General features: G+C 40.5%; 1 protein-coding gene across 3 annotated transcripts in view; it reads left to right on the forward strand.

Annotated features, from left to right (window-relative positions):
* The window catches only part of Cers3 (ceramide synthase 3), a 57,650-nt gene that overhangs the window by 23,186 nt on the left and 10,318 nt on the right, over positions 1–24,146 (forward strand). For all 3 annotated transcript variants that reach the window (XM_070042737.1, XM_070042738.1, XM_070042739.1), the window contains 7 exons: positions 3,659–3,832; positions 11,900–12,014; positions 14,079–14,197; positions 15,802–15,859; positions 16,451–16,501; positions 19,362–19,454; positions 21,852–21,980. In XM_070042737.1, the coding sequence (XP_069898838.1) occupies positions 3,660–3,832; positions 11,900–12,014; positions 14,079–14,197; positions 15,802–15,859; positions 16,451–16,501; positions 19,362–19,454; positions 21,852–21,980 (738 nt within the window). In that variant the 5' untranslated portion in view covers position 3,659. The remainder of the gene's footprint in view (positions 1–3,658; positions 3,833–11,899; positions 12,015–14,078; positions 14,198–15,801; positions 15,860–16,450; positions 16,502–19,361; positions 19,455–21,851; positions 21,981–24,146) is intronic.

Consider the following 24,146-nt stretch of genomic DNA (forward strand, 5'->3'; position numbering starts at 1 on the left):
AAATACTTAACATCCTCGGTTTTGGCTGTAGTTCACTTTCTGTTGGTGAAAACTCTCTCGTAGCCTGCGCACTCTGGTGCATTCATGCAGGTTTCCATGGACAGTCAGAGACAAGACAGGCAAGGTATTCAACTGTACTGGCGTTGAATTTGTTTCCCCTGATAACTCATTCACCTCTAACCTAGCTGGTCACGCACTTGCACACCCCCCTCCAACTAATGGCACATTTTCCTGTGTGATCCAGGAGTTTCTTTCACTGTCAGGGATAGTGCCCAAGCCCTGAGGGATCTGTCTTTATTCAATTTGACTTGTCTACCAACCTCCCATTTCTTCTCATTGTCCTCTAGCTAAGAGATATCTATTCTACTTTTGAGAGTACTGGTTCTATTCTACCACTTCTATTCTGTGGATATGTTCTTTGTCATTGTCCTTTCATGATGTTCTCCAGCTGGTGTGCAATTAAAGCAGAGGATGGAAGGACACTTTCCAGAAGCTGCTCAACACCGGAGCCTGGTATGAACTCCTTCCTCTGCAAAGTTGCAATGCTGTCATTTTTGGTAGTTACAAAAACGCTGCTTCAAATGGTAACAAATGGGAACAGACTTGTGGTCTTCAGTCCTAAGGTCACATTCAATGATGTCCACCTAGAAAATGGCTCACAGGGTTCTATACTCCCAGGGTCAGAGCTAATGAGAAGTTAAATCCCTCCCCGCCCCCCACTGTGCCATCCCCCTCCCCCCATTAGACTGTCTTCCTGTGAAGTTTTGGCCGCTGGAAGTGAATTGGGTGGATTTTGCCTTTACAGATGTGACAACAAGCAGGGGCTGGGTGTCCCCTGCATGATTAATGCTTCTCTCACAGTACAAGAAAGTAACTGCACACACTTTCCTTGTAAATACTACTTCTCTCTGTTTCTCCGTCTCTCTTTCTAGTCCTGGGATTGGAACTCAAGAGCCTGATTTGCCAGGCAGGTGCTCTAACACTTGAGCCATGACCCTAGCCCTTTCTAGTCTCATTCTTTTAGTGAATAGGGTCTCACATGTGTTCATAAGCTAGCCTGGACCTCAGTCTTCCTGTTTGTAGCCGGTGTGATGGATGTGTATCACCGCACCTCAGTTTCTCATTGGCTGAGATGGACATCTTGTGAATTTTTATCTTGAGCCATGATTCTCTGAGTAAGGTATGATTATGGGTGTGAGTCATCATGCCTGGCTGCAAATAGTTCTTATTTAAAACACTTAAATACTATTTCTTCTCTTAAAATTGTCTCAGAATTGAGTCAATAACAATTATACTTAATTAAAATAAGTTGATATCAATAAAAATTGTGATACTCAGACAATGCATAGTACATAAGAAAAGGGATGGAGTGGTTAGGCAGAAATAAGGGAACTGGGTGGATCCCAGGAGTAAATGCGTATGTTTTCTTCCAAGAGGACTCCAAGTGGAGACATTGAACATACACTGAGCACTTGGCAACGGTCCATTTATTTAGCTATCTTAGCTAATTTTTTTTGCCAGTACTGAGGCTTGAACTTAGGGCCTTACATTCTTGCTTGGCTATTTTGTTCAAGGTTCAGCTCCACTTCTGGCTTTTTGATGGTTAATTGTAGAAAAAAGTCTCTCAGACTTTTCTGCCTGACTGGCTTTGACCTCTGATCCTCGGATCTCAGCCTCCTGAGTAACTAGGACCTCAAGCATGAGCCATATCACCAGGCTTAGATTTTTACTTTCTTCATTTTTATTTGATTTTATTTATATACAGTGGTGACTTTCCCTGCCCTCTCTGAGGACTGGACACTACGTCCAAAGTGGCTTGTCTAGGTGGCTACAGGCGAGCACAGGCTCAGAGCTTTAGGAGCAGCTTTCAAAGGGTTATGAGAATGTTAGTCATTTCCCCATTAGCCTGAAGTGTCCTGGAAGAGCAGCAGCGAGCGCCTGTCGGTATCTCCTCCTCGCATTTCTGTTTAGTCTTTGATCTCCTCTTGAGAGGTTAAAAAGGTGGCAGAGAGGCTGGCAGACCGGTGATCGTCACCGATGCCTACTGCTACCCATTGGCTTACAGATGTCTAGTGGACACCAGAAGTTCCCTGAACTTCTTCCCTTCTTCCTGCACCATCCCTTCATGCCTTTTCTATCAGAAGAAGCCCAACACCTCTGCATCTCACTTGAAATCTTGACCCCATTCACTCAGTCTGTATAAATGGGACTCACATTTCCCTGTCAGGGTAGAAATTAGGTGGTGATATTGTTAGTGGTGTGCAGTTGCCGAGGTGAAGATCCCAGATTCTTGGTGTTTCCAACAAAGGATTAAATGAAGACACACACATACACAACAATGAAGTGGCAAGGCGGGAGCTTAATAGAGGCAAAGTGCACTGCCAAGGGAAACAGTGGCTGGAGGTGGGCGGCTCAAAGCAAACACCCAGTTAGGAAAATTCCAGCGTTCTAGGATCTGGAGGGTGCGGCTGAGTTCACAGTTACAACAGTGGGATTTGGGGGAAGGGTCTGTGCATGTGTGAGATGCCAGCCTTAAGTACGAGTTTGTTGCACAAAAGTCAGGCCAAGGATGCGTTTGGTTCCACCGTGCCTACTGACCACTAATGATCCCGAGGAGGAGTGACCATGGGAGGTACGGGGGAGCAGATAGAAGTCAGGGTGTCTCCTAGGGTGTCTGTAGGAGAAGTGGGTTTCAGTAACCTCCTCTGTAGCTCACCGGCCTTGACATGATACTCCATGAAAAAGAAGGCAGCATTTCCCAAGGCTGTAGCCTTGAGGTGCACTGTGAACAGCGGGTAAGAGATGAGATGGGGTGGGAAATGCCATCACCAAGGATGCGGACCCCACCTGGCCTGAAGTCACTGCAGTAGCCTACTATCCATCCGTCCCTCTCCTGGCTGTGTTCTTACTCGCACCACACTCGGTCTTTGACCTCCAGTGTTTTGAATTTTCTAGGTTTGTTTGTTTTCTTGGTCAGTCATGGTGCTTGAGCTCTTGGCCTGGGCACTGTCCCTGAGCTCTTCAGCTCAGGGCTAGCACTCTACCACTTGAGCCACAGCGCCACTTGTGGCTTTTTCTGTTTATGTGATGCTGAGGAATCGAACCCAGGGCCTCATGCATGTGAGGCAAGCGCTCTACCACTGAACCATCTTCACAGCCCTGAATTTTCTAGTTTTTCTTTTCCCCCTCACCCTCTGTAGATCTCACTTCTCTTTCAGCCTTCCTTTAACTCTCTTACTCTCTACCCGATGAGATCCCATGGGAATGTCACCAGCAGCATCTCCTCTTCTCCATGCCTTTCCATTCTGACCAACTGTGCTGATTACTATATGCTCTGGATGGCCCTGCAGCCTGTGCACCCCGAAATGTGCTCTGATTGCAGAGCTGTGTGCATGTTCCTGCTCCAGGGCCAGACTGTAGGCTGGAACAAGGCTGAGCTCCGGTCTCCAGTGCTGAGTTGAAGAGCTGTGTCTGCCCAGGGTTGGAGGGAGTGGGAGAGGTCACTTTGCCTCTGATTGGCATAGCCGCCTTGTGGCATGCAGGGGACCCACTGCTTTCTTTCTCAAGTTCTACTTTAAGTATTTTGAGTGAAATTCCACAGTGGAAAACTGAAGTATTGATTTGACAAGTCTAATGTATTCTTTTCCCATTTGTCTAGAATGTTTCAGACGTTTAAAGAGTGGTTCTGGTTGGAAAGATTCTGGCTTCCTCCAACAATAAAGTGGTCAGATCTAGAAGATCGTGATGGATTCACCTTTAGCAAGCCTTCCCATCTGTATTTGACAATTCCACTTGCTCTTCTCTTGCTAATCATCAGACATTTCTTTGAAAAGTAAGTACTGTTGTGTGTCTCTAGTCTAGACTTGCACAGATTTTATGACATTCTTCATGAGTCTCTAGGTCACAGTTTGCCACATAGGGACTGAAGATTCTTAGGCAGATTTCTTCCACTCAAGTATACACTAAACATTATTTAGAAACTGGATAAGAAGCCAGGTGCTGGAGGCTCACATGTATAATCCTAGCTACTCAGGAAACAGATCTGAGGATCATGGTTTAAAGACAGATTAGGCAGGACAGTCCATGAGACTCTGATCACCAATTAACTACCCAGAAGGTCAGAAGGGGACATGTAGCTCAAGTGGTAGAGCTAGGCTTGAGAATAAGAGCTCAGGGACAGTGCCCAGGCCCTGAATTAAAATCCCAGAACCAGCACACAATAAAAGAAACCAAACAGGAAAAATAATAGGAATGTGAATACGATGGAATGCTTTACTTTTACAGTGAGAAATGGAGATCAAGACAGGTTAAAGTGGATGGCTATGAATGATGCACAGTGTATTTATACACTAATTTGTACAATTAATATATAAATTAGTGTCATTAACACGATGGAAACCCAGTTTTGTCTTCTACTATACTGTGTTATGTATGTATAGGTCTAGATATTCATCCCCAGAGGACAGTGCAGAAGCTGTGACTCAGAGATACACTATTATTCTAGAGTGTCTGCAAAATAACATGAATGGCTCATTAAAGACAAAACCAAATATTGCTGCCCAGCATAACTTATTTTCAAGGTTTATTTAAAACTTTTATAGTTGTCCTTTATCCCAAACTATAAAGAAACCAAACAAAAAAGTCAATTTGCTTTCTCAGAAAATCATAAACTTCTTTTTCTTGATTCAATTTAAATTGATGTTTCTTCCAACTTTTGATTAAAATTGTACTTGTGTTCTGATAACAAGAGATAAATTTCCTATAAACTCTAGTGTTGTCTCTGTCTCAAAAAAACTGATCTTAGCTTATTAATTTATTTGAAGAAAAAAAGAGTGCACGAGTGTTAAGAGCTGGAAAAACTTAAGACATAGTCTGATAAGATCATGTTTCAGACTAACTGTAATATAGATCATATGTTTATAACCATTTGCAAGGTCCTTATCTTGAAAGTCTGTTTGACCAACCCATATTTCATGGAATTGCCAAAAGAGTTTCTGAACAAATAAAATCTTCAGTTGGACCAATAATACTTTGTTGCTATTGGTAGGAAGAGAAAGTCCCCAGATACTACTAAACTGTGGCTGAACCCATTTGTAAATGCCCTTCCTTTCAACAGTTAATTCTTTATATTCACATACTTGGATTTGTGAAAGAATGCATAAATGAAGGAGAATTTTCCACTGTGCTTCATAAGTAATTTATTACTTCTCTTTACAATTCAGAAATACTTGCTTTTCTTGCACTGTATCTGGTAATCTTTGCATTTGGCATCCAGGCTCATTACTTATTCCCATTGCAGATTTCCTACTTTTTTGGTGGGCAGCTCCCTTTTCCAGCTTGGTCAGGTCAGCAAGCCAAAATATACTTTTTGGTTGCCAAAGCAGCACAGCTGTCAAGGACCAACTTGTTATGTCTTAGTCTTGGTCTTTCCAACAGCAATCAGGAAGAAAGCCAATCCTATTTAATTCCTAAAGCCATTCTTGCTTCTTCTCAAGGGACTAGGTAAAAGCAGTATCCGCTATCTCCTTATAACTGTAACTCCCAACCAATAATTCTCTTTAGCTTTTCCCACTCTATGACACTACAGAAACCACCATTTCTCTTCTCTCTTCTTTTCTCTCTCTCTCCAGTGCTCATTTCTTCCTTCCCCTCTCTTCATCTCGCTTTTTCTTGCTAGTACTGGGGTTTGAAGTCCAGGCCAAATGAGTGCCTATGGCTGGTCCTCTACCACTCGAGTTGAGTCCCATCTCCAATCCAGTATTTTGCTGCTTAACTGGAGATAGTAGACTTTTCTGTTTGGGGTTGGCTTTGAACCATGATCCTCAGATGTCAGCCTCCTGATTAGCCAGGATTTCAGGCATGTGCCACTAGCACCTGAATTCTCATATCTCTTCTAATGAATGCATTACCAGGAGACACCATTGAACATGAGACAAGATCATAATTTTCAAAGTATAAGTTTGTAATTTTCCAGGGCTCCTGTATCATTTATTGTAGATTTAACTATTTATAATAAAAAAAATTGTTACTTATACTTTGAAAGTGATAGGAACTTATAGTGTAAGCAATATATAAAATCATAATTGGTATTATCTCAGTCTGAAGTGAGAAAACTAGAGGTTAGCTCTATGGCTAAAGTCTATGATACTAGGTTCAGGGTTTCTGGCTTTAACATTTTATTTTCCTATTAATTGAGTGTGATTTCACAGTGAAACACTCTTGATTGTTGAAGAGAGTAAATGAAGTTTTGGGGAGTAAAGAAGACATAGCTCAGGGGGCTGGGAAGGTGGCTCAGTGGTAGAGTGCTTGCCTTGCATGCATGAGGCCCTGGGTTCGATTCCTCAGCACCACATAAGCAAAAAGAAAAAAGCTGGAAGTGGCGCTGTGGCTCAAGTGGTAGAGTGCTAGCCTTTAGCTGAAGAGCTGAGGGACAGTGCCCAGGCCCAGAGTTCAGGCCCCATGACCGGACACTGGACATACGCAAAGTTCAACCCTTGTCTTAGAATAAATTATAAATCATCTTAGAATAAATTATAACCTCAGAAGTCCAAAGCAGAGCTGGAGGTGCTAAAACCAGAAGTGCACCTTCTTCTTCATTAATCACACAAGGAAAATATTCCACAGATCTGCCGTTCCCACTCGGTACCATAAAGTCAAGAAAGGCCCAGTGTCCTTCACTTGAAGGATGGAGGCGGCAGAGCAACCTTTGCTTTGGTAATTTGTGATGATATCACTTGTTGCCTTGGTGAGTGTGGACCACAGTCCTCCTATTTACACTTTTCCTATCTAGCTGAAGACAGTCAAGAACCACTATGCTCAGCTTTTTGTTTTGTGTTGTGTTGTGCTGAGGGGTAATTAGGGCTTGAAGTCAGGGCTTCACACTTTCAGTCAGCGTTTTTGCTCATGGCTAGTGCTCTACTGTTTGAACCACGATACCATTCCAGCTTTTTGCTGGTTAATGCTAGATGAGAATCTTGAGGATTTGTCTGCTGGCCCTGAACCATGACCCTTGTTGGATGTAAGCCTAGTGAGCAGCGAGGATTATAGGGATAAGCCCAGACTGGCTCAGTACATTTGGCTGATCACTCACTGTTGGTCAGATTAGATGCTCCTAAGCTGATCTCCACCTCCCAAGTAGCTAGGATTAAAAGTGTGGGCCTCTGTGACTGGCTCTTTCTCCTTTTCAAAACAGATTTTCAATTAAGTAACTTATTAATATTTATGAGCATTTATATTAGATAAGAATGTCCTAGCTTTATGTGAAAAGGAAATTATATAATGTATTTATGTACTTGCTTTGTTCCATTGAAAAATGTGATCCTTGTCCTTGAAGTTAACAAAGAAGGCTCTCTTTCTCTTTCTTTTTAAATTAATGATTTTAATATTAATGAATATTTTTTAAAAAGCATAAGAGCTTATCCTTATGTGTATACACTTGCCCATGTTTATCTTTCATTGAAAGGAGTTATACTTCATGTGGCTTTGAGATTGGATTTGTTCCATATTGCATAAATAGTCTGTTCAATTCTGCTTTGATTTTAATTTTGCTCTTATTTTCAGTGAGTTTGAGAACACTCCATGTAAAACCATCCACTTTTGTGTTTTTTTAATGGGCATTTTTAAAAAAATAAAAATTGTCAGCTAGTAGGTTGGATAAATGAACCAATTTTATTATGTGTCAAAACTCTGCAAATTTATTTTTGAGACTTAGTTAATATTAAGGATACCCTTGCATTTGTATGCAGAGTGGAGATTGGACCTTCATACTAAAGGAGAATAAATGAATCATGTTCCTCAGATCATAGACAAAGACATAGCACACTGCCATTGGTCTATATAGGAGCTCATTTTCTTTCCTTATATTTTCATAATTACCTTAACCCCTGTTCCCTAAGCCCATTCCTCTCCAAGCTGTTATAATATGTTTTTATTATAATATGATTTATAGCCTTTTATTCTTGTGATCCAGGAAAACATGTTGTTTGTATATGTATTGTTAGTTAACATAAATGTATGGTACTAAGATCTAATTTTCTTCATCCTATTAAAAAAACCAGAGTTGTGTTTTATGACCTGTCCACATGGCTCTGTGTACATTTGATGCATAATTAGTTTGTTTTTACATCTCTGAAATTCATGTGCTCTTTCCAAAGGAACTTAGTTCATCTGGAAGTTGGGCTGGTTTTTACATTTTATCACCGTATCTTCCCATGGATATGAAAATGAACTAAAGGGCTAAGTAATCATAAGTTTCTAGAATTTAACTAAGCACAGAATCTCTTATAAGTGAGTTCTAGAAAAATTATAGACCTGGCAAAAGTTAGAGCTTTTGTCAGAACTGAAAGAGAAATAAAGTCATGCCAATAATTTTTATTTTCTTATTCATTAAAAATCGTTATTATAAAGATGATACACAGAGGGGTTATAGTTACACAAGTATTCATTTTTTAAAATAGAGTCTGTCTGTCTGTTGCCCAGGCTGGACTCAAACTAATAAACTCACATAATCTTCCTAGTTCAACCTCAGCCTTCCAAATAGCTGGGCTTACAGCCCATGCCATCACACCTGGCTTTACACATTATTATTTAAAAAAACAATTTTAGTGAGATTTACATATCATAAAGTTCATCCAAAATTTTTGGCTTGGACAAATGTATGCAGTTATGTAACTATCATCATTAACCTGAAATTTCCTTTTACATTTTCCTATCTACCAACTTCCTGGAAACACTGATCTTTAATTCACTAGTATCTATTTTCTAAGATTTTCTGTAAAGGAAATGATAGATTTTATTAAATTGTGCTTGATTTATTTCATTTTCCATAACGGCATTGAGAATCTTTTTCATGTTGTGTGTATCCATAGTTCCTTGTTATTATTAAGTAGTCTTTCAACATACAGATATACCATACCATAATTAATTTATATTTTAACTAGTTGATGGCAATTTGTGTCACTTACACTGTTGAGCTATTATAAAGGAAACTGCTGTGAGTATCTGATACAAGAATATGTTTGAACATACGCTATTGGTTGTTTTGGGAAAGAGCTAAAATGTTTGCTCTTTGAAAGACACTCTGAATGTGTATCTATGCCATAGGATCTTGCTCAGCAATGAATGGGAAAAGAGCGAAAGTATTGTTAGAAATGCACAACTCTTCATTATCAGAAATGAGTGGACCCATGAGAGATTTGGTCAAGGCAGTTTACTTTTGTGCAAAAGGGTGCAATGCCATTACCCTACCACAGCTCAGCAGGCACCCCGTGCAGGGCAGCTTGCTAGGCTTTCATCTCAATGTAAACTGTCCCCCCTCCTTGTCAGGGAGTCAGGCTCCTGGTCTAAGTATAGTTGATTACCAGGGTTAGAAAGGGGCCATTCTTTCCTTCCTGTCAAAGGCTTACTTTTTTCTCCACTTAGCAATTACAGTTCATTATTTTAACTTCTTCAACATGAGATTTATCTCCCTAACATGGCTAGCTGGTAAGAAGCAGTACAGATAATAGTTACACATAATGCCAGGAGATATCAATACACAATACCAAATTCACTTTAGTTTCACAGAAAAGAATACTTTTTCTCATAGTATGACATGGATAAATCTCAAAATACCCTTCTCAGTGAAAGAAGCCTAAGGAAAGAGATTGCATATTGCAGTCTGCTTATATTAAATGTCCAGAAAAGGCAAAATTATCAGGACAGAAAGAAGGTTAGTGTTGCCTGGGGTAAGGTTGAAAAGGAACAAGGATTAGCAGTAAATATGCAAGAGTTATCGTAATGTGGTGATGGAAATATCCTAAAGTTGTTTCATGGTAATGCTCATGTAAGTCAGTAAATGTACTAAATTGATATTGAATTGTATTATGTTAATTAAATGAAACATTATATCATAGGAATATTAAAATATAAATGATATAATTTAATATGTTCAATTACATTATATTGAATTAGATACTTGAAAAGATTGAATTAGCTGATCTGTAAAGGATGCCTCAATTATTTTTTAAGGACACTGTAAATAAAGTGAGAAAGCAAGCCACGGACTAGGATAAAAAGTATATGCATCTCATGCAGGACTTAACTATAGAATGTAAGAAGATATCTAACAACTCAATTAAAGAAATAGGTGGTTTCAAAAATGAGCAAAAGAAAAAAAGTATACAAACATGGGCAAGAGATTGGAGCAAATACTTCATCAACGAAAACATACAAATGGGAAGTAAGAACATAAAAGCCCAATCAACATTACTGATCATTAGAAAAAGGGAAATAAAACTACAGTGCACCAGAGATTAGCAAACATATCAGAAGTTAAGATCGCTGGAAATTCTCTCCCCCATGAAGGCAATCCTGAAGAGTAGCAAAAGTTGTCAGACTCAGCTTGTTCATTATCCCTAACTAGCCCAGAGTCTGCAGCAATCTGGGGAGTATTATTAAAGAAGAGCAGCTGAATCCGGGAGATCACAACAGTCTTCTGGTATTATTTTCCCTCTACTGCTCCACCCATGTGGTAGCCTGAAAGACCACAAGTGCAGCGGGAACTCGAAGCCTGGCAGCTGTGGAGGGCAGCAGAACAGGATTCTCACTGGAGAACTTCCATGATCTGACCTGTCTGCAAGACTGTACTAACAAGGCTGTCTTTCTGAGACTCGACTCAGAGTTTACCCAGTAAAGAATCTAATCTAAAATAATTAGAGATAATTGATTAACTCACAAAAGTCTAAGGCAATAGATAACAACTAGAGCAAATAATAGGCTAAGCAAGAAACTTGCACTGAAAAGCTGAAGCTGTGAGGAGGATGCTGTGAGGAGCTCTGATAAATACTGAACAAGCTATAAGGCCCTTCTAATTGTCAGCAAACAATTTACAGTTTCTCATAAAGTTAATGTACACTCTCCGTGCCGCCCATTAAGCACGTTCATAGGTATTTATTTTGTTATGACAGTTTTTTAAAATATGTTAAGACTTGAACTAGAAGCAGTAATTATTTAAGATAATCTCATCAAATCAATTTATTTTCTGGTGTTGAGGACTGTGGAGGTGAGCCGCACCCCTAGACCTCTTTTCTAATACCACTGGGAATCTTGAAAATGAAATTGTAAAAAGGATGGCTTATTCTAATGCATAAATTTCACATATAAATATACTTGAATTAATACAATATATATACATAATATACATTGTATATATAATATATATTAGTCAGCAAAATACCTGAGGTAATTAATTTTTAAAGAAAAAAGGCTCAGTTTGACTCATGATTCTGGAGGTTCCTGTCTCAGACTGAATGTCCCAGTGCTTTGGGTCTCTGGAGAGGTTAGCAGATCATGGTAGGAACAGACCACTCACCTCTTGAGACAGGAAAGGGGAGGGACTAAAACCTACAATCTCCCTGAAAGACATGCTTCCAATGACCTAACCACCTCCCATTAGGCCCCACCCACCCCTTCTAACAGCATCATCCTGCTGGCCAGGCCTTCAGCCTATGGACCCCTGGGGGACATTCACCATCCAAAGTAACACAGAACACGCAAATGATTTACCTTCCACTGTGCAACCCAGGGTGTCAGCCTGAGTTTTTGGGTGTCATTATAGATTCATTCTTTTTTTTGAGTGGGGGGAGAGTTGGTTATGGGACTTGAACTCAGGGCGTCGGAGCTGTCTCTGAGTTCTTTTGCTCCAGGCTAATGCTCTACCACTTCAAGGCACAGCTCTGCTTCTGGTCTTTGAGTAGTTAATTAGAGATAAGAGTTTCATGGGACTTTTCTTCCCAGACTGGCTTTGAACCGTGATCCTCAGATCCCAGCCTCCCGAGCTAGGATTACAGGTGTGAGCCACTGGCACCTGGCTAGCTTCATTCTTAGACTTTGAACTTGCTTTCTTTTTATATTTTTGTAGGTTTGTTGCCACACCTATAGCAAAAACATTTGGCATAAAAAAAGCAACTCGAAAAATTATACCAAACTCCATCTTAGAGAATTTTTTCAAGGCTTCTACAAAGCGACCATCGCATGTAAGTACAAGATCTTGATTCTGGACTTAAGATCTCCTTTGTTAAAGGTGCTAGTGCTGGTCTAAGGAAACCGAGTCATGAGGGTATCAGAATAAAGAAAGGGCAGAAAGAAGACTCAGCAGACAAACAGACTTTTATTTCAGGTAAAAGCCTGAGAGGATGTCTTCCAGGAGACAATGCTGGTTTTAGACCAATAGTGCTAACATCATCTTGGGATAGATTGTTGAGGGTCCCCAGTGCTACTAGCTGTATTTGGTTCCATCATCCATGACTTCCCATTGCTCTGTCAGCTGTAGGTCCTGAAGGTATGTTGTGGTTTGACCACACAGCTATAGGACAGAGAATGCTCATGGCCCAGAAAGCATCTCTAACTCTATGCCCTTAACGTGCCACATGACTGCCTTCCTAAAACAAGTGTGTGTCATTTCAGTTCTCTGTATCGTTCCAATTTTAGTATATGTGCTGCTGAAGCGAGCACTCATTTCAGTTCTTAGACAAGCCGCAGATACTCTTTTACAGTTTTGTTTTCCTATGGAGAAAATTAAGAGATTGGATTGATGGACATTCAGACATTTTAGGTGCCTAGCAGGCCCTAACTATCTGTTGGCAGAACAAGTGGGCTCAGTTATGCAGCTTGAACATGTGTTTTGCTACCAGTTTAAGGCGTTTCTCAGAAACTCATTTAGGTAAGGATACGAATATTTTCTCTAGGTTTTGTTTTAGTATTTATATATGTGTATGTGCATGTAATTACATAAGTAAAAGAGATAAATTACCAGACATGGTGATTTATACCTATAACCCCAGCAATTCAGGAGATGGTGATCAGGAGGTATGGGCAAAAAGTTAGCTAGACCTCATCTCAACAAATAGGCTGAGCTTCATGGTTTATATCAGTAATTCCAGCTATGTAGGGAAAAGAGACCAGCTCCAGGCAAAGAATATGACACTCTACCTGAAAAAAAAGTATTTTAAAAAGTATTAAAAATATTGGCAATTATGGGCCCCTAAATTCAAATCCCATTAACAATATAAAAATTAAACAAAGGGAGATTCCAAATGTTTAATGGGAACATCACTGGTGAATACATAGAATTGTTAAATAGAATGATCATCATGAAATGGAGATGTGGGAACTGGCCAGAAGAACACTAGGCAACAGTTGCACTGAGTTTTGTGCTTACTCTTGGGTGGACAGAATTGCAATTGGACTGTAAAGGAGTTCCTTCCTGCAATCCTGTTGGCAGAGGCAGCATTTTGAAGAAATAAAAGGTTTACTACAGCTGACCACTCTTAAGTGGTTTTATAAGGGCATTTGCTTTTTGTAAGCCGTCATGTTTACCTCTTCCTTAAAAACAAATCACTGTAATTTATTTTATATTGGATGAAATCCATGAGCCTATCATTAGACTCTGCATTGAGTTAAACGTAGTAAAAACCTGAAATTAGGTATTAATCTCCCCTTCCTTCCATAAATGGTTCTCTGAAAGTGGATCATGTCTGTGTGTTCAGATAGTTGATGTGTCCCAAGCTAAAGCTTGTCCTGGTAAGCTTCCTTTAAGCGTTAGTTTAAGTCTGAAGAAGACAAAAAAGAAATGGCATGTATTCTTGTTATTTTACTTCAGGGTTTTTAAGATGTGGCTCATAGGTGTATAGCTCTATTTGTGGCATGTTTCACTTGAAAGCCTGTTGAAGTGAGACGAGCTGGCTATCCACTTTGGGTTGGAGTGGATGGAGACATGGGGTAAATTGTGTTTATGGACTGCCACTAATTCTGGTACTGAACTAGACAAATGCTTTTTCCCTGGTTCAGTTAACTCATTACTTCAATCTGAGAAGACTGAAGTAATGTATGTACACAAATGAAAAGTCATCATAATCAATTTAAGTAGTCATGTCAATAAAAATAAAACAATTATTTAAAATAATTAAACCGAGAGAGTAATACATTTCCTGGATCAAGATCCCACGGAACCTCCTGATGACACAGCCAGTGTCATGACTGCCAGCCCCTGTGATGCTGCTCACAACCCCTCTCTCATTCACTTTCTCATCCTGTTCCAGGATGACATTTATGGACTGGCAAAGAAGAGTAACTTGACAGAGCGGCAGGTGGAGAGGTGGTTCAGGAGCCGGCGGAGTCAAGAGAGGCCTTGCCAGCTGAAGAAGTTCCAGGAAGCATGGTAAGAAGAGCATCAAAGCGCTGCAGGGCTGCCGCTTCGCTGCTGCAGCGTGGCCTTCCTGAGAGCAAGCGGACATGCCCGGGAAGCCGTCCTCCACAGCTCCTTCCGAGCTCACCACCCTCCTCTCTGTGCTTCCATTCCCTCCTCCAGGAAATGGGTCTGATCCAGGCCCTGAGGCCTAAGGAGAGACTCTGTGCTCATCCTGAAGTCTGGATAAATCATAACTGTGTCTGCCCTGGCATCTCTGTCTTCTAGGGTTGAGGTAGGGCCCGGGGTTCAAGGCTTCTTCACTTGTCTGCTCCGTGCAGAATGGGACAGGAGCACATCTCTGTGTCTGAGTTGACTCATGAGCCTGGGCCCTGCCTGGGGGTTGTGCTGTCTGCTCCTCATGGCTACCAGTGGCTTAGCAGGAGGGCTGGAAAGACTGGTGCACAAAGGACATGTATGCCAGGGCTGGATATATTGAATACAGTGTGCAGGCAGTCAGGCCATGTTGGAGTTGGTTCTGGTTTCATTTGAGTCGTCTTTTCCTGTTTTCTCCTGTAGAATATTATGCTATGGGTCATCCCCTGGGTGGCAGAAACTGCCACCTGTGCAAAACAAGGTGGGGCCAGGCCTTCACTCTCCCTTTCTCCCTTCTTTTCATCCAGATGGGTGTGCATTTACACATCCGTGGATTCTCTCTCTCTGCCCTTTCTTAAGTCCCTCCTATAGCCCAGCGACTTCTACCAGCTCTTTCTTCTTGGCTGGTACAATGAGTGACTGGCCACATAAGGCTAGAGAAGCAGCCAGAGCCTACGGTGAAACTTGATGTCCTCCTTTCATGCCCCTATTCCTTCCTGAGGACAGATGATTTTTCTTTATAGTTCATTTGCTTGAATCCAAATCTAAATAAGACCCCCTATGTTGTGATTGACTTCGTGTGTGTGTGTGTGTGTGTGTGTGTGTGTGTGTCTTGGTTTTTGGCTTGATTTTGATGATAAGAGTCTTCCTATGTAGCGTGGGCTGACTTTGAACTTGAGATCCATCTGCCTCAGCCTTCTGAAAGCTAGGATTACAGATGCCTATCTCTGTCTTCTACATCTCTAAAAGCCCCCCATACATAAGAAAACTTCTTTGTTTAAAACTCTGTTTTGAAGAGAAGTGTGAAATCTGGCCAGGTAGGAATCTTGCAAGTAGGGGGTAACTGGAATAAAGTAAGTTTTTGGACTAATTAGAATCTTCATTATTATGGATCACTATCCTAATACAAGGTCATCATTTGTTATGGGCCTGGACTGGTCTAGTAAAATAATAATAATAATAATAATAATAATAATAGCAGCTACCGTTTGTCCTTCCTTTTCTCAAACGAGAACTATGATCATTACTTTTGCAAATCGGCTTCAATTCTCTTTTACATTTTGTTACTCCCACTGACAGATGAGAAAATGAACCCTTAGGTTAAATGACTTTGCAGCCATGAAATAAATGTCAGAGCCAGGATTCGTTAGATGTGCGTGACTTCAGAGTGTGCCCTTCCAGACCCTGTCATGCTGAATCCTCTCGGTCTCAGCTGTCAGCCATTTCAACAGTGGACTAAAGACTTTTCTTTCTTTTGGCAGCTGGCGATTTACATTTTACTTACTGCTTACAGTTGCTGGAATTGCATTTCTTTATGATGTAAGTTGTGTTTTCTATATCTTTGAAATTCGTCTTTAATTTTTAAAAACCTTGCCTGAGAAATCCTTTAGGATATAACACTTTCAGTAAGTTACCTGGTTTTTAGAACTTTCTCTCTGGAGTTAGAATCTCTGTCTGGGGATGTAGCTGGGGGTGCTGCTTGCCTGGCATGCGCGAAGCTGGCCCTTGGGAGGTTTTATCACACCATAAAAAGATCAACAAAGGTTTCTCCTAAGTATTTTGTTGCTACAGTTGCCTCTATATAGTTTTATTGATACAGATACAATAATCATGTTGGTTCAGGAATCATTATGTTAATGGACTCAGTTGTTGGAAACAGTTCCCTAAATGAGATAGCACTATTTGCTGCCCCCTCCTCAATGCAACAGACATATTGAATGTGTCGGGTCATAATAGGATATGAGTAGATATCTCCAGTCAGAGGAATAATTACAACAAAAGCAAGAGGAACCCACAGAAATTAGTCTTCCTCTGTATCATTGTCCATCAATAAACAATATCAGGCTCTCTATCAGCCTTTGATTCTGTTCTGTTCTCTGAGATCTTTTTATTTGTTTTTTTACCCCCTAGAAACCCTGGGCATATGATCTCTGGCAGGTTTGGGTTGACTATCCCAGACAGGTAAGTCCTTCTGATATTACCTTCCCTTACTTCATCTAGACTCCTGGGGTTGTCTTCTAGGTCTTAATCCCTCCCTGCCCCCTGCCCCTTGCTCACTGCCTTCGGTCTTCTGGCTCTTTCTCTGCCTGGATTTCTTCTTCCTCTCTGTCTCACCACCATCTCACTCCTGTAGTTGGTTTACAGGTAAGGTGTATAAGTATTTGGGTTTAAATCTGTTATCTTACCATACATTTTTTTATTGGCACTAACACATTTCCTCTTGCTTTCTTATGAGACAGGTAAGTTTTTTTAAATTACTATTATTTCACTGCCCTTATTGTGACTTTTGGCCCTATGTGATTTTTGCCTTTCACTAATTATCCTAGAGATTACCATAGAAATCCTGCACTAACCGGACTCTAAAACAAATGAGTGCTTGTCATTATACTATGTGCTATATGTCCTCCTCTTTCAGATATTTAAGGTCTTGATGTCACACTACAATTATTTTGCAAGTTAGTCAAGTTACCTTCCCGGCTGTTCGTCTCTCCCCGGATTCCTATGCCTCTAATGAGGATCAGGACCCCCGTGGTAGAAAAGTCTCCTCAGTGGTTTCTTCTTTATTCAACTGGTGCTTGCTTCACTTGCTTGCTTTGCTGGCATGCTACCATATGAACCATGCCTCGTCTTTTGCTGGTTGTTTTTGGAAATGGAGTCTCATAGACTTTTCTGTCCAAGCTAGTTTTGAGCTACAGTTTTCTGAATCTCAGCCACCTGAGTAGTTAGGATTACAGGTATGAACCACCGGTGCCAAGCTATCATTTTTATTTTTGCTTCGTTGAGCATGTCTTTCAAAGAAGAATTATTCTCTCTCTCTCATAATTTTCTTGGAATTTATTCTCCTTAGTACATCTGGAATCTTGATGCTTCTAATCAGATTTGTAAAATTCTTTACTGTTGCTTTTGTTCTTTTCTCTTCAATTGTGCTGCTATGCTAGTTCTGTACACTAGGTTTTATAACCCCTTATGTTTTGGAGAAATCCTCTTCCTCCTCTCGCCTCTCTGTGCTATTACACCCTTGGGGGAGACAGTTCCTTGCAGATCTCCTGAGCGGTTTTGTGTGTCACATGTGGTGGGTGCCTTTTGTCTTGGATCTGTTCAAGGATGTTTGTATAACAGGTAGCCTCAGAAGCCAGAGCTGATGCCTACCGCATTAGAGAAAAGGGTAGACATTATTACTGCCCATTATAAAAGATTGAGGCTCGGTAGTTCAAGTTTTCTCTCATGCACCACAACCCCTGCCTGTGCAGCTGATTATTTTTGTTTAGCCCCGTTGGAACTGAAGATAGAAGCAGCTTATATGCTGATACTCTGGCTCCTGCCGGTCTCCTGTTTCTATGTCCCAGGATTCTCCTATCTTCTGCTGGCATCCATAAAACTGGCACACAACCTGTTAGCTTACAAACAGGGCAAGAGCTCAGGTACTTAGCAGTGGGGGGGGGGGAGGATTTTATACTTTAACTCACTCCCATTCAATAGTGCTTTTTCTAATAGTATCTAACCTGGTGTCAAACACACCTTTTTGATTATTAACTTCAGTTATCGTATTTCTAGTTCCTAAATTTTCATGGATTCCAGTTCTCTAAAGAAATGTGTTAACTTTTCATCTATTTTTAAAGTTATTTTCAAATCCAAGCCTGATAAATCTAATATCTTGTTTCCTTTCTTGTTCTTATTACTTTCTGCATTATAGATTTTGACTGAATGACTAACATTGTATAGGGAAAATATAAATGGTCAGATGGCTCTATCTTCCCTCTGAGGAGACACGTTTTTAGTTCAAGACTGGTCACTTTCCATCTGTGATTGAGCTGATTCAATAAGAGCTGATTTAGATTTTTGTGATGGCAGGTGTATTTCCTAATTACCCGTATCCTGAAGTCTTTTTCTTCAGTGGTTTTAAATAAGAAGTACATTGTTTGCTATGATTCCTTTTTTTTTTTTTACCTGAAAACCATTTTGCTTCCCAGCCCAGAGTCCTGATTAATCTCTGTGTCTACTTAGACTGCAAGGTATGAAAGTTAGACCTGAAAGAACCCAGGCATTTCCTAGACCTAGTCCAGTCTTGCGATCTTCATCCTCCACATTACTCAGGTGTAGCAGGCATCTATTGATGCATAACACATCCCCAAACTTCATTCCTTGTAACAGTACCCACTTATTTGGGGTGTCAATTGGATCTATGCTCTATTAAGTAGATCAACTGAGTTCATTAGTCAGTTGGGTGCTAGCTTTTATTCTTTTATCGGTTGGTGTCTTGATCTACCTTATTGTGGTTTGTCTAGTGGGATAGCTCAGGCTTCTTGGATGGTGTTTATGGAGTCTCTTCTTGCATTACATACGCTTGTATCTCCAAGATCAGACCATATAATGCACGGGGATTAAAAGGTAGCTAGTCCAGCGGGAATTAAGGTAGCAGTCTGTCACACCAAAAATGATGATGGCTCAGCCTATCTAAAATAAGCACTTTCCTACTATACAAGGGTTAAGGAAAAGCCTAGTAGTAAAAATTTAATTCCTTTTTTTCAGAAGATATCTTTAGAGTCCTTAAACAATTGTACATCTAGCTTAATTACCATTAAGCTAAAGAAAGAAAATTACACCTGTAGCGATTTTACTCACTTTATAAATAAAACATTGAACTTGATTTTAGAATACTGGTCTCTTCTTTTAGAAATAAAATACCTTGAAATATTACCTGTAATTTATTTTACTTTGAGTATTACATAGACTTTTGTGTAATGTAATTAGGTTTTGCTGCATTAAAATGAGTGGTTTGTATGGTGATATTCACAGAAATGAACTGTTTTTTTTTTCTCAGTCCTTGCTGCCATCTCAGTACTGGTACTACATGTTAGAAATGAGTTTCTATTGGTCCCTGTTGTTTAGTGTTGGCTCTGACGTCAAGAGGAAGGTAAGTGTCTAATTACAAAACCTCTAGTAGAAGTTTTTTTCAAAAACTATTCATCCCTTTGCCCCAAATTCTAATATTTGTGTTACATTTAGTAACAGTTTATTGATTATTTTGCTTTTAATACTACATATAGTATTAGAAACTAGGCTATGCTTCAGTGCCTTGGTACATATTGGTAAGGAAACATGATAGAAACATTGAAGCTTTACTTATTTTCAATAAGAAAAGTCATCTCTTTTCTGTTGTCAAATTTTTCAACCTAGGAGTTTCATGTCCTTAAATTCACAGAAGAAAAGTGATAGTAGTTTTTATTCTGCAGTCATATCTTTTAGTTGATGACAAACCACTTTATGAGATTCTTTTGGATGTTTTCAAAGACTTTGTGTTTTACTTTTTTTTTTTTTTGGTTGGTCATGGGCTTGAACTCTGGGCCTGGGCGCTGTCCCTCAGCTCTTCAGCTCAAGGCTAGCACTCTACCACTTGAGCTACAGCACCACTTCCTGTGTTTTATTATTTTATAGATTTATACTTTTGTTTATTTAGGTAGGTATGTTAGCTTGCACTAATTATGGGAGATGCTTTCATTGTTATATTTCCACATATAATTTCAACATATTCCAATCAATCTCATTCCCATCTTTTCTCCCTGTCCCTCTTAAAGACTTAAATTTTTTTCTTAATTTACCTTGTTAGAAAATCTTGCTGCAAGTATTGGAAGATTTGCTTTATTTTTAGGTAAACTGAGTCAGGGGCCTTCTGACTTCCTCTGCAGTTACATAACACATTTTAGAAACGGGGCTAACCTCTTTACTGGTACAAGAATGATGTTAGACGTTAAATGCAGTTGCAAGACTTTCTCAGACACACTAGCAAGGGAGCCAGATAATAGATACTTCAGGCCTGTATGTCCAGTGCTAAACCTTATGGACAAGGCTGATGTGGAGCAACATTTTCAGGCAAAGTAAATTTAACTTAATGCTAGGGAAAATGAAGTTGGCTTGATAAACTATGTTTAAGTTGAATGAGCAGTATGCTTCACTAGGGGGCGCACTGTAGCCAACTGGATACCTTCAAAGAGCTTTCGGAGTCTTAATCCAGACTTGAACTTGGGAGGAGAACTATTTGGGGAGAGGAAGTGGACCACAGATGGGGAGAGGGCTGATACGAGAGGGGGACTGGGAGTGCCTAGGAGCACTTATTACTGCTCATCACTATCCCTGCAGCTATCCTGGTGAGTGTAAGGCATCATCTGTCTCACTGAAGTCTGGTTTGCATTTTCCCGATGACTCATATCTTTTTATGGACTAAATGCCTATTTGCATATCTTTTTTATTTTGTAGATAACTATAGGTTTCTTTAGCCTTGGTTTTCTGACAGAGTAGTTCTGTTCTCAGTTTTACTTATTTCATATGTAGTAACTTTCCTTAATAATTGTGTAGTTAATAAAACTACCACTTTTTCCTTCTTTATTAGCAATATTGGGGTTTGATCTCAGAGACTTGCACTTGCTAGGCAGGTGTCCTGCCACTTGAGCCACGTTGCTAGTTCTTTTGGCTTCAGCTTATTTTTCAGATAGGGTCTCAAGTTTTCCCCTTGGTGGGCCTGGGACCATGATCCTCTCATGGATACTTCTCATGGAGCTAGGATTAATTGGTGAACTACCACACCAAGGTTTATTATAGAGATAGGCTCTCACTAACTCTTTTGCTGGACTGGCCTTAATTCTGAGTCTTCTAGTCTCCACTTGCAGCACAGCTGGAATTACAGGCCGCCACACTCAGACATTTTTTCCTTCTTAGATTAAGCAAAGAATAAACAATAGATATTACAATAGGTATATACAAAGATGTGCTTGTGCGTGTGTGCATTTGTGTCTAAGTGTGTATGCACACGCATATCCAGTGTGGTAACAGCACAAAGAACAAGAGACATCGGATTTGATGTTAACTCTTCAGTGCTATTTCAAAGTTAAGTGATTTCATCAATGAGGATACTTGTGCTAGCTCCCTTTTAGAGTTGTGTTTAAGAATTAAAATGAAGGTGTTTTATAAATTTCAAACATACATCTGGGCACCCGTAATCCTAGATACTCAGGAAGCTAAGATCGGAGGATCATGGTTCAAAACCATCCCAGGCAGTTAAATCCAAGGGACTCTTATCTCCAGTTAACCAGCACAAAGCTGGAAGTAGAGCTGTGGCTCCAGAGGTAAAGCACCAGCTTTAAGTGAAAAAGCCAAGCAAAAGCACAAGGTCCTGAGTTCAAGTCCCAGTAGTTGGCCCCACACACAAAATATACAGATGTAAGTTGTTGGAATAAGAATGATTACTATTATCTTTTCCAGTCTCTGGGAAAAACCTGCAGTTGCTTCACGTCTTCCATTTTTTTCTTGTGTGTAGGATTTTCTGGCCAATGTCATCCACCACCTGGCTGCTCTTTGTTTGATGGGCTTTTCGTGGTGTGCTAATTATATTCGTGGTGGGACCCTGGTGATGGTTGTGCACGACGTGGCTGATATTTGGCTGGAGGTATGTACTTATCATGCACAAAAACAATAGCACCACATCCTGGTTTCCTGTAAGTGCTTGAAGAAAGAACGATCTGTGTGTGGGTTAGCAGGGCCCTCTACCTGGAAACCCCTGAAGTCCAAGAATGACTCTGGAATTGCCAGATGAAAGACAGGAAAGCTGTGGCTTTTCATTTTTCCCTCCTCTCCTCCGTGGTGCTTGTGGGAGGTAGGTCTGTACTAATGCTAGCTCAGGAGGTGAGATGAGGTATTTGAAGAGGAAATGAGCTTGAATCTCTTACAACAAAGACTTGCATTTGTGGCAGTCTTGTCCAAAAGTTGGACATCACCATCTATTTGTTTAAGGCAGTCGATGCCAGGCTCCCCAACGCACATTCATGCTCCCTGCCTCTGGCATCCTCCGGTCCTACCCTTGCTTCAAAAAGTGCCCGCTGACATGTTTTAAACAACACTCACTTTCTAACGGAGAAATGGGGCTTAGGATGTTTTCTGAAGCAGAGAATTACTAATTCCACACCACACAAAAGAAGAAGGTCAAGGCCATCTCAAGGCCATCTGTGGCCTGCCTGCCCTCCTCATGCCTGGGTTTCTGTTGGCGCTGAGGCTGGGGGTGAGTGTCTTCTCCTTGCCAGGTCTCATACCATCATTAGAACATTTCCCAGAACCACACAGTGTTCATTTCAATATACACATTTTAATGAACCTGGGGAAATGACGCTAACCCAGTTCACATTTGGGATACCTCCTTGGAGGGTTTGGATTCTAACTGAATATAGGTTGATATGGAAGAAATTAAATTTAATAGAATTTCATTCTCCTAGATCGAGCTTCAACACACTCTTTGGTGAAAAGCCAGATAGTAAATGCAGTTTTGTGGGCTGCTTGTGATTCCTGTCACATATTTCCTTTGTTTTTATTTTTTATACGCCTTAATATGAAATATTATAATATTTTATAAGGTCAATATAATAATTTGTAAGGTCAGCCAGCTTTAACCCATGGGCTGGACCATAATTGACCCATTCATGTTCAAGAAGTAATAGAAATTACTTGAAACCATTTCAAAGCAACTGGTCACTGATAAAATATTCCCTGTGTTGAGCTGGAAATGTGGCTTAGAGGTAAAGTGCTTTGCCTAGCATGCACGAAGCCTTGGGTTCAATTCCTCAATTTCACATAAACAGAAAAAGTCAGAATTGGTGCTGTGGCTCAAGTGGTAGAGTGCTAGCCTTGAGCAAAAGAAGCTCAGTCAGGGACAGTGCCCAGGCCCTGAGTTCAAGCCCCAGGACTAGCAAAAAAAATTCCCTGTGTGTAGACTGTCATCTCCCTTCATCTGTATCTTCATTAGATACATATATCCTCCTGTAAAGGTCAAGGTGGGTCTATGTGCCATCAGTGCAGCAAATGGCTGGGAAGTAGGGTAACTGGGCCAGCTTTGCCACGTGTGCATTTCTGAGCACAGCCATCTTTGTTATAATTGCTTATAATGACTTAGGAATGTTATATTAGTCTGTTGCTTTTAAATGCTCTTGTTAGATTGCCTTTGATGTGTGTCCAATGTGAAAACACTTCCATTGTGTTACTAAGGGAGAGTTAGACATTCAAACAAGGGAACAGACGCCTGGCTCTCCCTGCCCACCTCCTCTCCCCTGTCATTGACTTAACTCCCCAAGAGATCTGGGCAAATCACTTATTGTTTTGTTTTCACTCCCCAGCTGTAACATGAGAAGTCATACTTACCCCATACGGTATATTGTGAAATTCAGCTCATTACTTATTTGAAGAAAAATGAAATGTGAAATTTGGAGGTTTCTTCCTGGGGAAATGAGAAGTGTTCATGTTGTTAATGATCATGAATCATTCTTGGGTCACAAATTATGACCTAACTTGAGTCTCAGCGCACAAGGCCTGGGCCTTCACACCACAGTGGGTGGGAGAGAGGGAGAGAGGACATTGCGGGGCTGATGGTTGATAGTCTCCCAAGGATGCTGGTCCACTGTCTTCTTGAATAGTTAAGTGTTTGCTCTCTCAGTCAAATTCTAAATGAACACAAACAGCACCATTCCAGCACCCTGGAAGCCTTCCTTGAGATAAAGCCCATTCATCTTTAGTTCCTGAAGACAGTTGGTGGTACATTCCTCTGCTGGGAAAAATATCCTCGGCCTTT

Source organism: Dipodomys merriami, unplaced genomic scaffold (assembly GCF_024711535.1).
Source record: "Dipodomys merriami isolate MVZ:Mamm:240054 unplaced genomic scaffold, mDipMer1.0.p SCAF_33, whole genome shotgun sequence".
In the NCBI taxonomy this organism is placed as follows: Eukaryota; Metazoa; Chordata; class Mammalia; order Rodentia; family Heteromyidae; genus Dipodomys; species Dipodomys merriami.